Here is a 17,565-nt window from a genome sequence, read left to right on the forward strand (position 1 = left end):
CCCCACCTTGCAGGTGCAACCATCCCATTCTGTCAAGGCATCTCCTCACATCCCCATCTGACCAGCCACAACTCACACTCACCCTCACCCTCATCTTACAGCAATGTTACGCTCATCCCTCACACCAATTTGGTCCTTCCATCCTCTTAAAACATTCCACAGTTCATACTCATACATCTCTTTCTTTCCTTGCAGAACAGAGCACAGAAAACTGGAGGTGGTCCTCCAATCATCTCCACCTAGGCGATGGAGAGGAACTGAGTCTTAGCATGGCTGGCCATTGGATGAGAGTGGGGGTGGGGGGGGGGTGGTGCAGGGGCAGTCACCCAAGCTACCTGGTGACAGAATTAATATAACACAGTCCCATGGCATACATGCACATGTTGACTTGAAGCAAAAACTGAAATCTGATGATCTGCACAATATGAACTGAGAACCCGTTCACCTTCTCAGTTCTAATTCATGTCATTCACCCTCTCCATGTGTCCCTCGGGAGGCGGTGCATGGGGAGGACAAGACTCAGAGGCCACTCACTCTGAGGCTGCACCTTCGCAGAATTCATGCGTACCCTCCACCAGGTCAGAATAGTGGGGCTGCCAAGGCAGGTAGGTGGGTTGTCACCTGATGAATCACAAGTGAGCAGGAGCAGGATTTGGAGCTAGGTACAGCAGTGAAGAGTCCCCGTTGGAGGGTGCAGGACCCTCCAAGCTCGGCACAACAGATTGCTGTCATTCTGGAAACCCTGGCTTGTGCATCCTTAAGGTGCCCCTAGATTTGTCCAGGCACCTGATTTGCATCTTTGCATCATGATTGCTTGCTCAGTTGCAACTCTAGTGCTTGTGTGGATTCTGTTGTACCTTTCCTGGGTGTTAATGCTTGGGCTCCTTATAGGTGTTATCAGCAACAACTACAGAGGGTAGCTCTTGTCTCCAAGGAGCCATTTGCTGACTCTGTTTTGAGGTATGAATATCTCAGGGAGACATGGCTAGTGCAGGTTGAATGCATCATGGCAACTCCTGGGAATCTTTGCACAGACATGAATGATGCTCTTTTCTGGGTTGCAGACCAGCTGAAGGTTGATGGAGTGGAATCCCTTTCAGTTGACAAAGACTGTGGGTGATCTGGGGGCACCTTGATTGCCCCATGTGTCCAATCGACAACTCTGGCCCTGTGGAAATCCAACCTGAGCAGCAAATCTGAGCGCCCGCTTATTTTGACTGGTCTGATCAGTAGCAAACTGCATCTTGGCAAACATGCACGGTCACCCTGTGAAATGCATTTCTGGGCAGTAGATTGTGAGATTTGTCAAATATCACCAGCAGATCTCTGGAATCAGCTGGAGGTGATGAAAGTAATCGTTGTGGTGTCCTTTTCCCCCACTGGCAATGTGTGTCCACCTGGTCCAAGGTAGTAGAAATGACCTCAGATTATATCCAAAGCAGTGAAAGCACACTCTCAGAACAATTTCTGTGAGCAAAAACTGTTCACTAAGACAAGGAAGCAGGTGACACATCTCAGCATTTAAAGCGTTTTTGCCTGTCATTTTCTCAGCCCCGACAATTCCTCCTGTCCTCTCACTTTGTTTTCCCTAGCGAGTTCCATGAAGCCTGGGAAACTCATGTACACAGAGTTAAACTCAGAATCCTGGGTTAAAACAGCAGCTAATTACTATTTAATATATCTAAATGGAAGAGCTGCCTTTCCCATGGTGATTTCCCACACGTGAGTTAAAGGTGGAAGTTGACGGATTCCTGTTGGCTTCCAGGTGTTTCAACCTGCCACCTGCGCAGAAATCCCACCCATCTTGACAGGTTAAAATTCCACCCTCAGGGCTGAATTTAGTCAGACTATTTGGAGAGGAAATGGAGGTGTGGGGGACCGGAGAATTGTGATGGATGTGTCTGCCTGGAGATCTGGCATAGTGACATCGGTTCTGGATTTATTCAGCAATGTGAAAGCACCAAGGTGGCGTTGCCACCCCAATACAATGGGACTGTCATTTGAATTTTTAACCAGTTTGTTTTAATACATTAACATGTAATTGATCGCGTTTCAATGGGGGGCTGGGGATTAAGTGAACGCGGGTGGCCCTCATGTGCCTTCGGACCCTGGCTGTTGAATGTTGGCAGCACCATGCGAGGCCTCAGTGCTACGATGGGAAGACAGCCATGAATAGTATTGGATAGGGGAAGAAGGGGAAGTGAAGGTCATTGTTGGCTTGCAGTGCTGTGCGCTCTGCACGGGTGGCCATACAGCTGGGTGAAAGGGTTATGTACCCATACTGCTGGATGAGAGAGTTGGCTATTGGCAAGGGTGGGCACTGAGGGCCATCAGCACATAACCTGAAAGGAGATGCAAAGGCTAAGATGCCAAGGCAACTTTAACTCTGTAAGGACAGCTCTCTGGAGGCTGACTGATCACCTGGCATGAGTCTCCTACATAAAAACAAAAAGTGCTGGAAATACTCAGCAGGTCTGGCAGTATCTGCGGAGAGAGAAGCAGAGTTAACGTTCCAGGTCGATGACCTGTCATCAGAACAGTCTGCCAGCAGCTCTCGAAGGGCAGGACTTCTGTTGCCAGGGTCTTTGATCCCTGTGGAAGGCCCACTGCTATCCAGTTAAGTGTCCAATTGGCACTTGATTCGGTGGGCCTCCACAGAAGTGGTGACGTGGGGTTCTCGGCGTTGCTTTTGCCTGGCGTCGAGACCTCCGTCGCCTGGATAAAATCCCAGCCATTCTGACGACATGAAGTCTCAGATTAACGCAGGTGAGGCTTTTGCAATTATTTCTAATGAGCCCATCGATGAGCAAGACAACTAAGTGCTGCATGTTTTGTTTGATTTTATGTCTGGTAAGTTCAAAGATGTACAGTCAGGAAAGCTAACAATAGTGCTCGCAGACTGTGTCCACTTAGAAGCTGTTAATTACACCCCAGTTTCCCCAAGCAATAATCAAAATACAGTGCAGATTTCAACATAGTGTCTGCTTTCATTAGTGACAATGCAACTTACATTATAAAATCTTTCAAATCTGTGCTCCAAGGTGTGTAATGCCTAATGCTGTCCATATTACATGTAATATAGATAAGTCCCCTGGGCCAGATGGGATTTATCCTAGGATTCTCTGGGAAGCCAGGGAGGAGATTGCAGAGCCTTTGTCCTTGATCTTTATGTCGTCATTGTCGACAGGAATAGTGCCGGAAGACTGGAAGATAGCAAATGTTGTCCCCTTGTTCAAGAAGGGGAATAGAGATAGCCCTGGTAATTATAGACCTGTGAGCCTTACTTCGGTTGTGGGTAAAATGTTGGAAAAGGTTATAAGAGACAGGATTTATAATCATCTTGAAAAGAATAAGTTCATTAGCGATAGTCAGCACGGTTTTGTGACGGGTAGGTCGTGCCTCACAAACCTTATTGAGTTTTTCGAGAAGGTGACCAAACAGGTGGATGAGGGTAAAGCAGTGGATGTGGTGTATATGGATTTCAGTAAGGCATTTGATAAGATTCCCCACGGTAGGCTATTGCAGAAAATATGGAAGTATGGGGTTGAAGGTGATTTAGAGCTTTGGATCAGAAATTGACTAGCTGAAAGAAGACAGAGGGTGGTGGTTGATGGCAAATGTTCATCCTGGAGTTTAGTTACTAGTGGTGTACCGCAAGGATCTGTTTTGGGGCCACTGCTGTTTGTCATTTTTATAAATGACCTGGAAGAGGGTGTAGAAGGGTGGGTTAGTAAATTTGCAGATGACACGAAGGTCGGTGGAGTTGTGGATAGTGCCGAAGGATGTTGTAGGGTACAGAGGGACATAGATACGCTGCAGAGCTGGGCTGAGAGATGGCAAATGGAGTTTAATGCGGAAAAGTGTGAGGTGATTCACTTTGGAAGGAGTAACAGGAATGCAGAGTACTGGGCTAATGGGAAGATTCTTGGTAGTGTAGATGAACAGAGAGATCTTGGTGTCCAGGTACATAAATCCCTGAAAGTTGCTACCCAGGTTAATAGGGCTGTTAAGAAGGCATATGGTGTGTTAGCTTTTATTAGTAGGGGGATCGAGTTTCGGAGCCACGAGGTCGTGCTGCAGCTGTACAAAACTCTGGTTAGACCGCACCTGGAGTATTGCGTGCAGTTCTGGTCACCGCATTATAGGAAGGATGTGGAAGCTTTGGAAAGGGTGCAGAGGAGATTTACTAGGATGTTGCCTGGTATGGAGGGAAGGTCTTACGAGGAAAGGCTGAGGGACTTGAGGTTGTTTTCGTTGGAGAGAAGGAGGAGGAGAGGTGACTTAATAGAGACATATAAGATAATCAGAGGGTTAGATAGGGTGGATAGTGAGAGTCTTTTTCCTCGGATGGTGATGGCAAACACGAGGGGACATAGCTATAAGTTGAGGGGTGATAGATATAGGACAGATGTCAGAGGTAGTTTCTTTACTCAGAGAGTAGTAGGGGCATGGAACGCCCTGCCTGCAACAGTAGTAGACTCGCCAACTTTAAGGGCATTTAAGTGGTCATTGGATAGACATATGGATGAAAATGGAATAGTGTAGGTCAGATGGTTTCACAGGTCGGCGCAACATCGAGGGCCGAAGGGCCTGTACTGCGCTGTAATGTTCTAATTCTAATGCACATATAATTTCTCTTATCACTAAGCTGTGGAAAAGCAAGTTTGGTAATGTCGGCAAACTGGTCAGCTACATTGAAAAGATCTTCTAACGCTGCCCTAGCCGCAAGCTTCGATACAGGCAGCGCATTGTAAATGTGACTGAAATGGCTGAAATTGGGGAACAAAACATCACCCTTCCTCCAGAGCCAGTAATTACACGTGCAAGTCTTGATTTCGGGCAGTACAGTATCATGCAGCTCATCAGAAATACTACTCAGACTTGGTGCTGCATTTTATCAGCGCGCCATGCTCTGCGGCGGCGGTTTGTGAAAGCGGCGACCTTCCAATATTGAAGGACTGCCGCACGGCCCCCAGGATATTACGTGCAGGGGCTGATTTAAATGGAGGGGGCAGAGCGGCTGCCCCCAATTACGTAGTGGGGTCGGCCATCGCGTCCCTGGTAATGGCGTCCGGTGCCACCTCAGGTGCCGGCGTCGTTTTAGGAGGGTTGCAAGCCCTCAGGAGAAATTTTAAATATTTAAAGTTACATTGTGCAGCATTATATATGAAAAATTAATAAATACTGTGAGCCCTTTCCCACTGCCCCCTCCAACCCCCAATGTTTGTTTACAGGGCATTATCATCAAAAGGAACTTTATTCCCAATATGCACATCCCCCCCACACCCCCCACTCCACCTTTTAACATTTGCCCTTCAACCCCTTCCCACCATCCCCACAGCCAATAATAAGTATTCTCCCTGCTCCCCCACCCCTCCCGCCTTGATAATTTTAATCCTCTGATCCCCCAGTCCCCACAAGTGTCTTGCCTTGGAACTCCAACAGAGTTCCGAAGGCACACGACTTGCGGCCGCTTGGCTGTAAAATCAGTGTGGGACAGCCACCGTCGGCAGGTAAGTTAATTTGAATGGTAATTATCCTCACTTCACTATTTTAATGAAGGCCCCGCTGCCAAGTGGCAGGGAGGCCGCACCGAGGCCTCGCCGCTGCCGCTAATATCCGGCGGGGCCTCCTTGGCATTGTGGGCCAAGGTGGTCCGCTCCCACTAGCATTTTACAGGCCTTCCCACCGCGACCCACGCGTCGAGGGACTGATAAAATTCAGCCCTTCGTCTCAGAAGAGCTCACACTGACACCGAAAACACAGGTTTTAACAGACATTGTAACCCTTCTAAATGATGCTCAGCTAAATGAGGAGGTTCAGTTTCTTGCCAAGAATGCTGCACGACTGATGGATTTAATCAGTTGGTTTGAATCTCGATATGTCATAATCCGCAAAGCTTACAATGAACTAATGGATGTACTGTTCTGGGCCGAATCACAGTCAAACAAACAACACGCTGACACTACATTAAATCCCTGTGCTGAGCAGGTGTTTTCTTGCAGGGCAAAGAAGCTCAAACAATTTTACTGCTACAGGGAAGAGTCAAGCAGTGAAGAAAAAGCAGCTCAAAGGTTTCAATAACCTTCTGCGGCATTCCTGAAAGCTGTGCGTATCTTTGGCCCTGCACAAATGCACATGTTGATGGTGGATTTAAACTCATTTGATGTGATTTCAGGCTTTGACAAGAACTGTATGCTGGATATTCCTGTTTATAAAAGCATTGCAAAAGAAGCAGATTGTACTTTGCCTTTGCTGCAGCTTTGGAACTCTGTAGAATGCAGAATCTCGCACCTTAGAAGGCTAGCACGGCGCTGTTTGACAATTCCAACAAACTCTGTGGATGTGGAGAGAGCTGTGTCTAAACCCAGACAGCTCTTCACAATGTAGAGACAGGGTATGAAGAAAGAGACAGTTGCAAGTTGCTCCATGCTCACATTCAACCACTGACTCCTGTGAGTAAAGAATATGACCTGTTTACAGTCAGCTTTTTAGAATAATTTTTAAGTATACAATAAATGCCATTTGACACCAGAAACCTCACTTGTCTTCTTTGTTTTAAAATAAATAATTTTCATGGTTTATTGCGACACTGTGAAATCTACAATTTAAGTGCGTGAAATCATGAAAGTCATGATTCTTAAAATGCTGTGACCATGAAATTTAGTAAAATTTGACTGCGAGTTTGGTACCCATAATTGAAGAAAGTGCTGATTTTAGGATAATCTATTTTGCTCGGTAAGACAACTGAGATGCTGCAAAATTACTGGGACCATCCTAGTTTTATGGATTACTCTCCTCACTAAATGCCCTACAAGATTATACTGAGTATAAAAAATTAATTTTGCTACAGACTCTGCTGTTTGTCCCATTGGCCTCTTATGTACACGTACATTGATTCTAAAGGAGCCTATTGTATGTTTGACTGCAATGCCTTGTATATTCCTGACTGCCGATTCCACTATTCTAATCAGTTAGATTAGATATTTATCTTCAAAATGGAAGACTGGACCGTGACCAGAGAGAAGGGCAGAGTAGTCTGGTCAATTCTGAGAGATAGGATAAACTGCCACTTAGAAAGGCACAGAGTAATCAAGGATAGTCAGCATGGGTTTGCTAAGGGAATGTCATGTCTTACTAACTTAACTGAATTTTTGAAGAAGTAACAAGGAGGATTGATGAAGGTAGTGCAGTGGATGTGGTCAACATGGATTTTCGTAAGGCATTTGACAAAGTCCCACATGGCAGACTGGTCAGTAAAATGAAAGCCCATGGAATACAGGGGAATGTGGCAGGTTGGATCCAAAATTGGCTCAGTGACAGGAAGCAAAGGGTAGTAGTCAACTAATGTTTTTGCGAATGGAAAGCGATTTCCAGTGGCGTTCCACAAGGGTCAGTGTTGGGTCTCTTGCTGTTTGTGGTATATATTAATCATTTGGATTTAAATGTGGGAGGCATGATTGGGAAATTTGCTGATGACACAAGAATTGGTCATGTGGTGATAGTGGAGTGTCGACTCCAGAATGATATCAGTGGTCCAATTCTGGGTGCTGCACTTGAGGAAAGACATAAGGGCATTGGAGAGAGTAAAGAAGAGATTCACGACAATGGTTCCAGGGATGAGGAATTTCAGTTATGAAGGTAGATTGGAGAAGTTAGGACCATTTTCCTTGGAGAAGAGAAGGCTGAGTGGTAATTTGATCGAGGTATTCAAAATCATGAGAGGTCTTGACTGAGCAGATAGAGAGAAACTGTTCCCACTCATCAAAGGATTGAGAATGAGAGGGCACAGATTTAAAGTATTTGGTAAGAGAAGCAAAAGTGACATGAGGAAAAGCTTTTTCACGCAGCAAGTGGTTAAGGTCTGGAATGCGCTGCCTGAGAATGTGGTGGAGGCAGGTTCAATTGAAGCATTCAAAAGCGAATTAGACAGTGAGATAAAAAGGAAGTATGTGCAGGGTTATGGGGAGAAGGCAGGGGAATGGGACTGAGGGAATTGCTCTTTCAGAGAGCCAGTGTGGACACAATGGGCTGAATAGCCTCCTTCTGCACTGTAACAATTTTGTGATTCTGTTTGGATGAGTAGGCGGAAAGGTGGCAAATGGAATTCATTCCAGAGAAGTGTGAGGTAATGCATTTGGGGAAGACAAGCAAAGTGAGGGAATATACAATAAACAGGAAGATATTGAGAGGTGTAGAAGAAGTGAGAGACCTTTGAGTGCATGCCCACAGGTCCCTGAAGATAGCAGGTCAGTTAGATAGAGTGGTGAAGAAGGCATATAGAATGCTTTTCTTTATTGGCTGAGGTATAGAATACAAAAGTAGGGATGTAATGCTGGAACTGTATGAAGTGCTGGTTAGGCCATAGCTGGAATATTGTGTCCAGTTCTGGTCACCACATCACAGGAAGGACATAATTGTTCTGGAGAGAGTACACAGGAGATTTACAAGAATGCGGCCAGGGCTTCAAAGTTGCAGCTATGAGGAAAGATTGAATAGGCTAGGGTTGTTTTCCTTGGAACAGAGGAGGCTGAAGGGTGACTTAATTGAGGTGTACAAAATTATGAGGGGCCGAGATAGGAAGGACCTGTTTCCCCCAATGGAGAGGTCAATTAGCAAGGGGAACAGATTTAAGGTAATTGGAAGAAGGATTAGAGTCATAGAGCACAGAAACAGGCCCTTTGGCCCACTGCGTCCATGCTGGCCATCAAGCCTATCTATTCTAATCCCATTTTCCAGCATTTGGCCTGTAGCCTTGTATGCTATGGTGTTTCAAGTGCTCATCTAAATACTTTACATAGATTATACAGCACTGAAACAGGCCCTTCAGCCCACTGAGTCTGTGCCGACCAACAACCACCCATTTGTACTAATCCTACATTAATCCCATATTCCCTACCACATCCTCACCATTCTCCTACCACTTGCCTACACTACAAGCAATTTATAATGGCCAATTTACCTTTCAACCTGCAAGTCTTTGGCTGTGGGAGGAAACGGAGCACCCGGCGGAAACCCACGCAGTCACAGGGAGAACTTGCAAACACTGCGTGGGCAGTACCCGGAACCGAACCCGGGTCGCTAGAGCTGTGAGGCTGCATTGCTAACCACTGCGCCACTAACTTCTTAAATGTTATGAGGGCTCCTGCCTCTACCACCCCTTAAGGCAGTGTGTTCCAGATTCCAACCACCCTCTGGGTGAAAAAAAATTTCCTCAAATCCCCTCGAAACATCCTGCCCCTTACCTTAAATCTATGCCCCCTGGTTATTGACACCTCCGCTAAAGGAAAAAAAGTTTCTTCCTATCTATGCCCCTCATAATTTTGTATACCTCAATCAGGTCCCCCCTCAACCTTCTCTGCTGTAAGGAAAGCAACCCTAGCCAATCCAGTCTCTCTTCATAGCTGAAATGCTCCAGCCCAGGCAACATCCTGGTGAATCTCCTCTGCACCCTCTCCAGTGCAATCACATCCTTTCTATAATGTGGTGACCAGAACTGTACACAGTACTCCAGCTGTGGCCTAACTAGTGTTTTGTACTGCTCCATCATAACCTCCCTGCTGTTATATTCTGTGCCTCGGCTAATAAAGGCAAGTATCCCATATACCTTCCTAACTACCTTATCTACCTGTGCTGCTGCCTTCAGTGATCTATGGACAAGTACACCAAGGTCCCTCTGTACTTCCTCGGGTCCTACTATCCATTGTATATTCCCTTGCATCGTTAGTCCTCCTAAAATGCATTACCTCACACTTCTCAGGATTAAATTCCATTTGCCACTGCTTTGCCCATCTTACCAGCCCATCAATATTGTCCTGTAATCTAAAGCTTTCCTCCTCACTATTTACAACACCACCAATTTTCATGTCATCTGCGAACTTACTGATCATACCTCCTATATTTTCGTCTAAATCATTAATGTACACTACAAACAGTAAGGGTCCCAGCACCGATCCCTGAGGGTACACCACTGGTCACAAGCTTCCAATTGCAAAAACAACTCCCAACCATCACCCTCTGCTTCCTCCCACTAAGCCAATTTTGGGATCCAATTTGCCAAATTGCCTTGGATCCCATGGGCTCTTACCACCTTGACCAATAGAGGGGACATAAGGAAAAACGTTTTCACCCAGAGGGTGATGGATGCCTGGAATTCACTGCCAGAAATGGTGGTAGAGGCAGAAACCCTCAACTCATTAAACGGTACCTGGATCTGCACCTGAAGTACTGTAACCTGCAAGGCTACGGACCGTGTGCTAGAAGGTGGGGATTAGATTGTGCGGCTAGATTTTTTGGCCGGCGCTGACATGATGGGCTGAATGGCCTCCTTCTATGCTGTAATTTTTCTGTGGCTCTATGGCAATATTGCAACAAGGATGAAAGTGGATGGGAAGAAGAGGATGAGCCAATGAAGAGATTGGATTAGTGCTGAAGAAGGATGATTGATTGATTGATTGGCCAATCAGTTTGAGATTGTTGATTGCTGTCAGCAAAACCTTTTTTATAAACAAAATGTTTTTATATTTGTGCAGTTGAAAAAGTTGGAATACGAGGAGGAGGAAAAATTGGGGTGAAGAGGTGAAAATTAGGACTGCCTCAAAAACATAATACAGTTGGAAAGCATCGTTTATTTAATTTAAATTGATGTATTTCACATTTCAGCAAAACTCCTAGCAGTGCGACATACTGCTCTCAATATGTGACCTGACTGACCCTTAATCTTCTTCATTTTACAGACTGTTTTTGAAAGAAACTGCTTATCAGATGACTGTGCTGCTGATCTGCAACTTCGTGGCAAGCTGCTGCTGTCCAGGTATGTGATAGGGTGCAAATCATATCCACAGGTGCCACATCCCACTGTAAGCAACAAGTCAAATGAATAATAACTGCCCAAAATAGCTTTTCATTCAGTTAAATTGTACACTGTTTATTAGATCCAACTTTACCAAGAGTTAGCTCTTATAAATCAGTATTAAAGGAAATGTTACAATAAAGAATTATCATACTGATTTTTTTTTTACCACGGCTAAGTATTTGCGGTAAACAGCAAAATATAAAGTGATATGTTGAGTTAGAGATTAAACCTATCAGACTTTTTTCCATTTAAATCGTCATGAGATAATTAAAGGTGAAGAAGGCATTTGCGGCCATCTTATTTACCCGTTCAGAGGCATTCTAGAGCATAATCATTTCAGCAAACAATTGTTTCTTAAAAGACTCCAGGGTTTCGCCTACCCTGCGCTTCTTGAAGTTTTATTCCATGTGTTGATCACTCTGTGTTCAGTGCACACAGTTGAATGACAAACTAGAGACTGGTTCTTTTCATTTCTATCTGCACATTTCTGTGCAATGGTGCTGCAGCAAGGAATGAATTGTTTGTGTGGCATATTAGTTATAGTTGTATTGGTGCAGTAGCAATGTCCTGAAATTACCTAATTTGTAAGGACTGAGAGGGTGTGGTCCCAAATGGATCTAATATTTCAAAATTATTTTATGCAAAGGTAGATAATGATCCCAGTCAAACCCTAGGACTTAGCCAACACCCCATTTTGAAGGGATTTGCTATAACGGCTGACCTGCACCAAAACTGTCAAGGTTTGTCATTTATAATGCGAGCGATACAATTCTAGAGAAGGAAGTATAACTTAAAATGTTTGAAACAAAAAGACTGATTCCTCCTATTTGTTTTACTATTCGCACAAACATTCTGCACTTTTGGAGCATTACTTTGCTGCTGCATTTATTGCAGCAGGCATCTAATATAAATGAGGCCTGAGGTGCAGGAATCGATCCCTGCCTGAACACAGTTCACACTGGTGTAAACAGATTTCTAGACCATCTACCTATCAGTATCTAGCAACCACTTCAAGGCATCAGTGAATAGAAAAGGCTTTTATTCCAACAACATGCAGATGGTGTTTGACCAGTGGGATAGAACAATGCAGGCAAATGTGTGATATCCTGGCAGCAGCCGCAATACCTTCAATTTGCAGCAGCCCATCATGCCACCATTATTGAAGAAGCAAGCAGACTGGACAGATGGTTACCTGTGAACCAAGGCTATCCATTGGAGCCCTGGTGAATAGTCCTATTGAGAAGCCCTGGACAGAGGTGGAGCATGAATACGATGAAGCTCATGTATCCATTTTAACTCTGGCAGAACATATGCTCAACATGCTAAAGCTGAAATGCTGCTGTTTGTAGAGATTAGGGAAGGTAATGCTCTTTAATTCTGATAAGCTGCCAAAAATGATCTGCTTCAGTTATATACAGTGCATAATTTTGCTACCCAGAGGGTGGGAAACTGTTCAGCTGGACATGCAGCCTGAGATCTTGACAGAGGAAATGGTTGTGGGAAGAATTGTGAACTAGGAAGACGATGTGCCAATTATTGATTGGTGGAACTGGTACTAAAGTCTTCAAATGTTCCCCTGTGCGATCAGTCCTTTGGTCCTTTCCACAATATACTGGCCCCATAAACAAAGTCTTTGCTCGAGTCGCTCTGAACAGGCTCCAGAAGCTGGCCGAGCGCGTCTACCCTGAGGCACAGTGTGGCTTTCGTGCAGAGAGATCGACCGTTGACATGCTGTTCTCCCTTCGTCAGATACAGGAGAAATGCCGTGAACAACAGATGCCCCTCTACATTGCTTTCATTGATCTCACCAAAGCCTTTGACCTCGTCAGCAGACGTGGTCTCTTCAGACTACTAGAAAAGATTGGATGCCCACCAAAGCTACTAAGTATCATCACCTCATTCCATGACAATATGAAAGGCACAATTCAACATGGTGGCTCCTCCTCAGAGCCCTTTCCTATCCTGAGTGGCGTGAAACAGGGCTGTGTTCTTGCACCCACACTTTTTGGGATTTTCTTCTCCCTGCTGCTTTCACATGCGTTCAAGTCCTCTGAAGAAGGAATTTTCCTCCACACAAGATCAGGGTGCAGGTTGTTCAACCTTGCCCGTCTAAGAGCGAAGTCCAAAGTACGGAAAGTCCTCATCAGGGAACTCCTCTTTGCTGACGATGCTGCTTTAACATCTCACACTGAAGAGTGCCTGCAGAGTCTCATCGACAGGTTTGCGGCTGCCTGCAATGAATTTGGCCTAACCATCAGCCTCAAGAAAACAAACATCATGGGGCAGGATGTCAGAAATGCTCCATCCATCAATATTGGCGACCACGCTCTGGAAGTGGTTCAAGAGTTCACCTACCTAGGCTCAACTATCACCAGTAACCTGTCTCTAGATGCAGAAATCAACAAGCGCATGGGAAAGGCTTCCACTGCTATGTCCAGACTGGCCAAGAGAGTGTGGGAAAATGGCGCACTGACACGGAACACAAAAGTCCGAGTGTATCAGGCCTGTGTCCTCAGTACCTTGCTCCATGGCAGCGAGGCCTGGACAACGTACATCAGCCAAGAGCGACGTCTCAATTCATTCCATCTTCGCTGCCTCCGGAGAATACTTGGCATCAGGTGGCAGGACCGTATCTCCAACACAGGAGTCCTCGAGGCAGCCAACATCCCCAGCTTATACACACTACTGAGTCAGCGGCGCTTGAGATGGCTTGGCCATGTGAGCCGCATAAAAGATGGCAGGATCCCCAAAGACACATTGTACAGCGAGCTCGCCACTGGTATCAGATCCACCGGCTGTCCATGTCTCCGCTATAAAGACGTCTGCAAACGCGACATGAAATCCTGTGACATTGATCACAAGTCGTGGGAGTCAGTTGCCAGCGTTCGCCAGAGCTGGCGGGCAGCCATAAAGACGGGGCTAAAATGTGGCGAGTCGAAGAGACTTAGTAGTTGGCAGGAAAAAAGACAGAGGCGCAAGGGGAGAGCCAACTGTGCAACAGCCCCGACAAACAAGTTTCTCTGCAGCACCTGTGGAAAAGCCTGTCACTCTAGAATTGGCCTTTATAGCCACTCCAGGCGCTGCTTCACAAACCACTGACCACCTCCAGGCGCGTATCCATTGTCTCTCGAGATAAGGAGGCCCAAAGAAGATAAACAACAAGAGCTGCCTAATCATCACTGCCTTTACTACCATGTCTGTTGTTATCACGCCTAATGTGATTGGAGGACTATATAGTGTGCAGGTTGATTTGGTAAGATTTTGACTTGGTGTCACGACAATTAGCAGTTTGGTGTAATATTAGAGGCATTTCTCTGTGCCAGGTACAAAGTTCATGCTGCAGCATTACAGATAATAGTTAGTTTTGATGCTTCCATGTTTGGGGCACAATACTTGTGACACACCTAATATCGCATATATTTAATTTGAGTTTTCAACGTGAGTTATTTACTCAGTTAACAAACTATTCCTTAACAACAGCCTACATTTATATAGTACATTTAACATAGAAAAGCATCCTATTGTGCATTATAGAGTTGTAGTAAAAAAAAAAGAATGCTGAGCCGAAGAAAGAGATAATAAGAGAGGTGACCAAGAATATGGCTTTAAGGATAGTCTTCAAGGAGGAGAGGGAGGTAGAGAGGCAGAGGGTTTAGAGGCAGAGAATGTATTCCTCATCTGTTCCCATGATCTATGGACAGAGAAGATGTTACGACTGAGGCTGGAGGAATGCACTATCTTTCTCTAGTCCACGTCTCTACAGGCCACAACATATATATATATATATATATATATATATATAAATGTTACTCAGTTATCAATACGGTCAATCATAGACTCTACTCTTTATCCCAGAATAAAATACACCAACCAGGTTTCTTTAACAAACAATAAAATTATCAGTTTATTATAAAAGAAGACATAACAGGTAACAAAGCAAAGCATTAACACCCAGATTGAAATATGAAAGGTCCCTTTTACCTTAGCCCCTCACTCACACACACACACACACACACACACGTTAACTGAAAAAAGAAATTTTCTCTTTAGAGCTCTCATATAAAAAAAAACACTTTGGCCAAATACTTGCTAATTCTTGAAGAAAAAAAGAGAAGATATGGAACGATGTCAGATGTTCTTTTTTTTTGATTTGGCGTCGCAAATATGTGTAGACGGCTGTCACTGAGATCTTTCTTTGGAGCAATTTGTTCAGGCGGCGTCAAGGATTTATCCGGCAGGTTTTTCCAACCTCAGAGAAATGTAGCAACTGGGGTTTCAGGCAGACCTTTCAGGATGAATGTAGCACAATTTCTGTATTTCTTACACTCACTTCGAAGAGCGTCTCAAAGAGATAAAAAAACTGGCAGGCTTTGCCAAGAGCTGGAACAGGCTGAGCTGGGGTTTTGCCCTTCAGGTTGATTTTTAAAACTCCAACTGACTGTCCAAAGCGAAACCAAAAACAATCTCAAGAGTCAAGCCTCCTGAAGCCTATCAACCTTGACATGTCACTTCTCTGTTAACATCTTCTCCAAGTCAAAAAAACCCATGCTGGGTAATTATCTGAAGACAGGTGACTTCCAGTAAGGGCTGTTTACAAACCAAGTCTGAAAGATCTTACAATGTCCTCTTTTCTTCAAAAATCAAAGGATTCCATAGATGCTGGAATTCTTCTTCAGTTTTAAAACATAAGTCCTCAAAATTTTAACAAATATAGAAGTACTTTTGTAACAAAGACACTATTGACTTTATCTACCATCTCTTGCAGTACATGTTCCTCATTTGCACACACAAGGAGGGTTCCACTCTTTCAAAAATATAGCAACCCACTTCTGCTGTACCTCTTCCAAAAGAACATCTAATGTAATGTCATTGAAAGGGGTCCTTTCTCTCTAAAAAAGAATTTCCACCCTAAAAATCAATCTGTCTTCAAACATATGATACGATAGTCAGTTCTGAGCTGGAGTTCAGAACTCACTTTTAGTTTATATCTTCCCCCTCCCTATGAAATTCTGCTCAAACTGCTCCAGACAGGGCCTTCACAGGCAAACAGATATATTTTCACTAATTTATGCTGATACTGTAGATGGTTGGCTATCCCTGAAGGTCTTGAGTGACCTCTCCTCTGTCGTACCCAAGTTACTGACTGTGTTGAACTTTGTAGTATTTAAGCAGGCTTAGTATAGCAGTTAAAACAGTTGGTATCACATTCTACTGGCATTATATCCCTGTTTATATAGGTCCACTTTCTATCAAAATGAATGTACAGGGGAAAGTATGAGGCCCCATTTTTCAGCTGTAAACCCCCGGAAGGGAACCTCACCCTGTAGCAGTGCATATTGGAAATGTGGGCATTTGTTGTGCATGATATTTCAACCCCTAATTTTAATGGTCAGTCATATGTGGTGTGTATCAGTTTCCTCATATACACATTTTAGTGTGAATGTTTTCTTGCTAGTTTGGAAAATTACTGCCGTACCCTGAAGTGGAATGTGCAAAGCATATTGTGTCTATCCAGTAAAAGTACTTCACAGTATAGTATTTACAAAACAAAACTAAACCCATCAAATGACAAGCAGTATTTTTCATTGTCGAAAACTAACACAGATTTGTTGAGATTTAATCCAACTTAAGGGCTGTTGTGCTTATCATCTTGGATGTTTTCTTGTTCGTTTGAATGTGCAGTCTCTGTATAAACTAAGAAAAGGGAGAATCGGCATACGTTTAATTATTGGCCCCTTTAATTTCACACAATCTGAGTTTCTTTCCCTGCTGCCTATAAACTATAAACCTGGGTCATGAGACATGGAGGAGGAGAAAATGTGCTTAAGACTTTATCATTTGACGTCATCTGTTTTATTAAAGGATAAAGATTGATTTGGGTTTGCCCTGTCAAAGCAGAAGGACTACACAGGGTATAACCAAAACGTTGGTGGTCTGGTTTGGGGTTAAGAAATAATTAAATGTACTTATATATTTAAAAAAAATCACAAGCTCTTTTTGCATACAAACACTTCTGGTGTCAATTAGAATACTATTGGACAGATTGACTAAAACTGAAGCCATTTTTAATTTCAAAGATTAAGGCCTTCTGGCTACTAAGAGAACAGATAGGCTTTGTAACTCTGCTGTGCAACTATTTGAATAATGCAGAACAGATGCATGAATGATTTGATGACAGATGACATAATATGATTGGGAAGTTAGGATAATGATAAACTGGACTCTTTATTCCTGCTTCAGTCCAAAAGCTCAGCAAAACTGCAAAATTATGGTCAATTTGAACCCCTCCCTGCCCCACCTCCCGTCCAGCAAGAACTATATGTAGGAGGGGTTAAAATTAACCCGAGGTCAGACTATTCCCAGCCGGAGGCATTTTACCTTCCCAACTTTGAAGTCAGCTTAGGTTTCATTGGAAGGAGGTGGGGATCCAATTTGAATCTATATTGTGATATGTGCAGGTCCTTTAAAAATTAGATACCATAATACAACCCACTTTAATTAGATCAGTTTAATTGTCAATTTCACAGTATGTTCACAATTTTTTAAAATTTATTCATTTACGGGATGTGGGTGTCACTGGCAAGGTGAGCATTTATTGCCCATCCTAATTGTTCTTGAGAAGGTACTGGTGAGCTGCCTTCTTGAATTACTGCAGTTGTTGTGGGGTAGGTACACCCACAGTGCTGTTAGACAAGGAGTTCCAGAGTTTT

At 44.1% G+C, this 17,565-nt stretch overlaps 1 protein-coding gene across 2 annotated transcripts in view; it reads left to right on the top strand.

Moving 5' to 3' along the window:
- itga9 (integrin, alpha 9) overlaps positions 1–17,565 on the top strand; it is a 550,508-nt gene that overhangs the window by 370,096 nt on the left and 162,847 nt on the right. For both annotated transcript variants that reach the window (XM_068032283.1, XM_068032284.1), the window contains one exon: positions 10,737–10,813. In XM_068032283.1, the coding sequence (XP_067888384.1) occupies positions 10,737–10,813 (77 nt within the window). The remainder of the gene's footprint in view (positions 1–10,736; positions 10,814–17,565) is intronic.

This window comes from Heterodontus francisci, chromosome 5 (genome assembly GCF_036365525.1).
Source record: "Heterodontus francisci isolate sHetFra1 chromosome 5, sHetFra1.hap1, whole genome shotgun sequence".
In the NCBI taxonomy this organism is placed as follows: Eukaryota; Metazoa; Chordata; class Chondrichthyes; order Heterodontiformes; family Heterodontidae; genus Heterodontus; species Heterodontus francisci.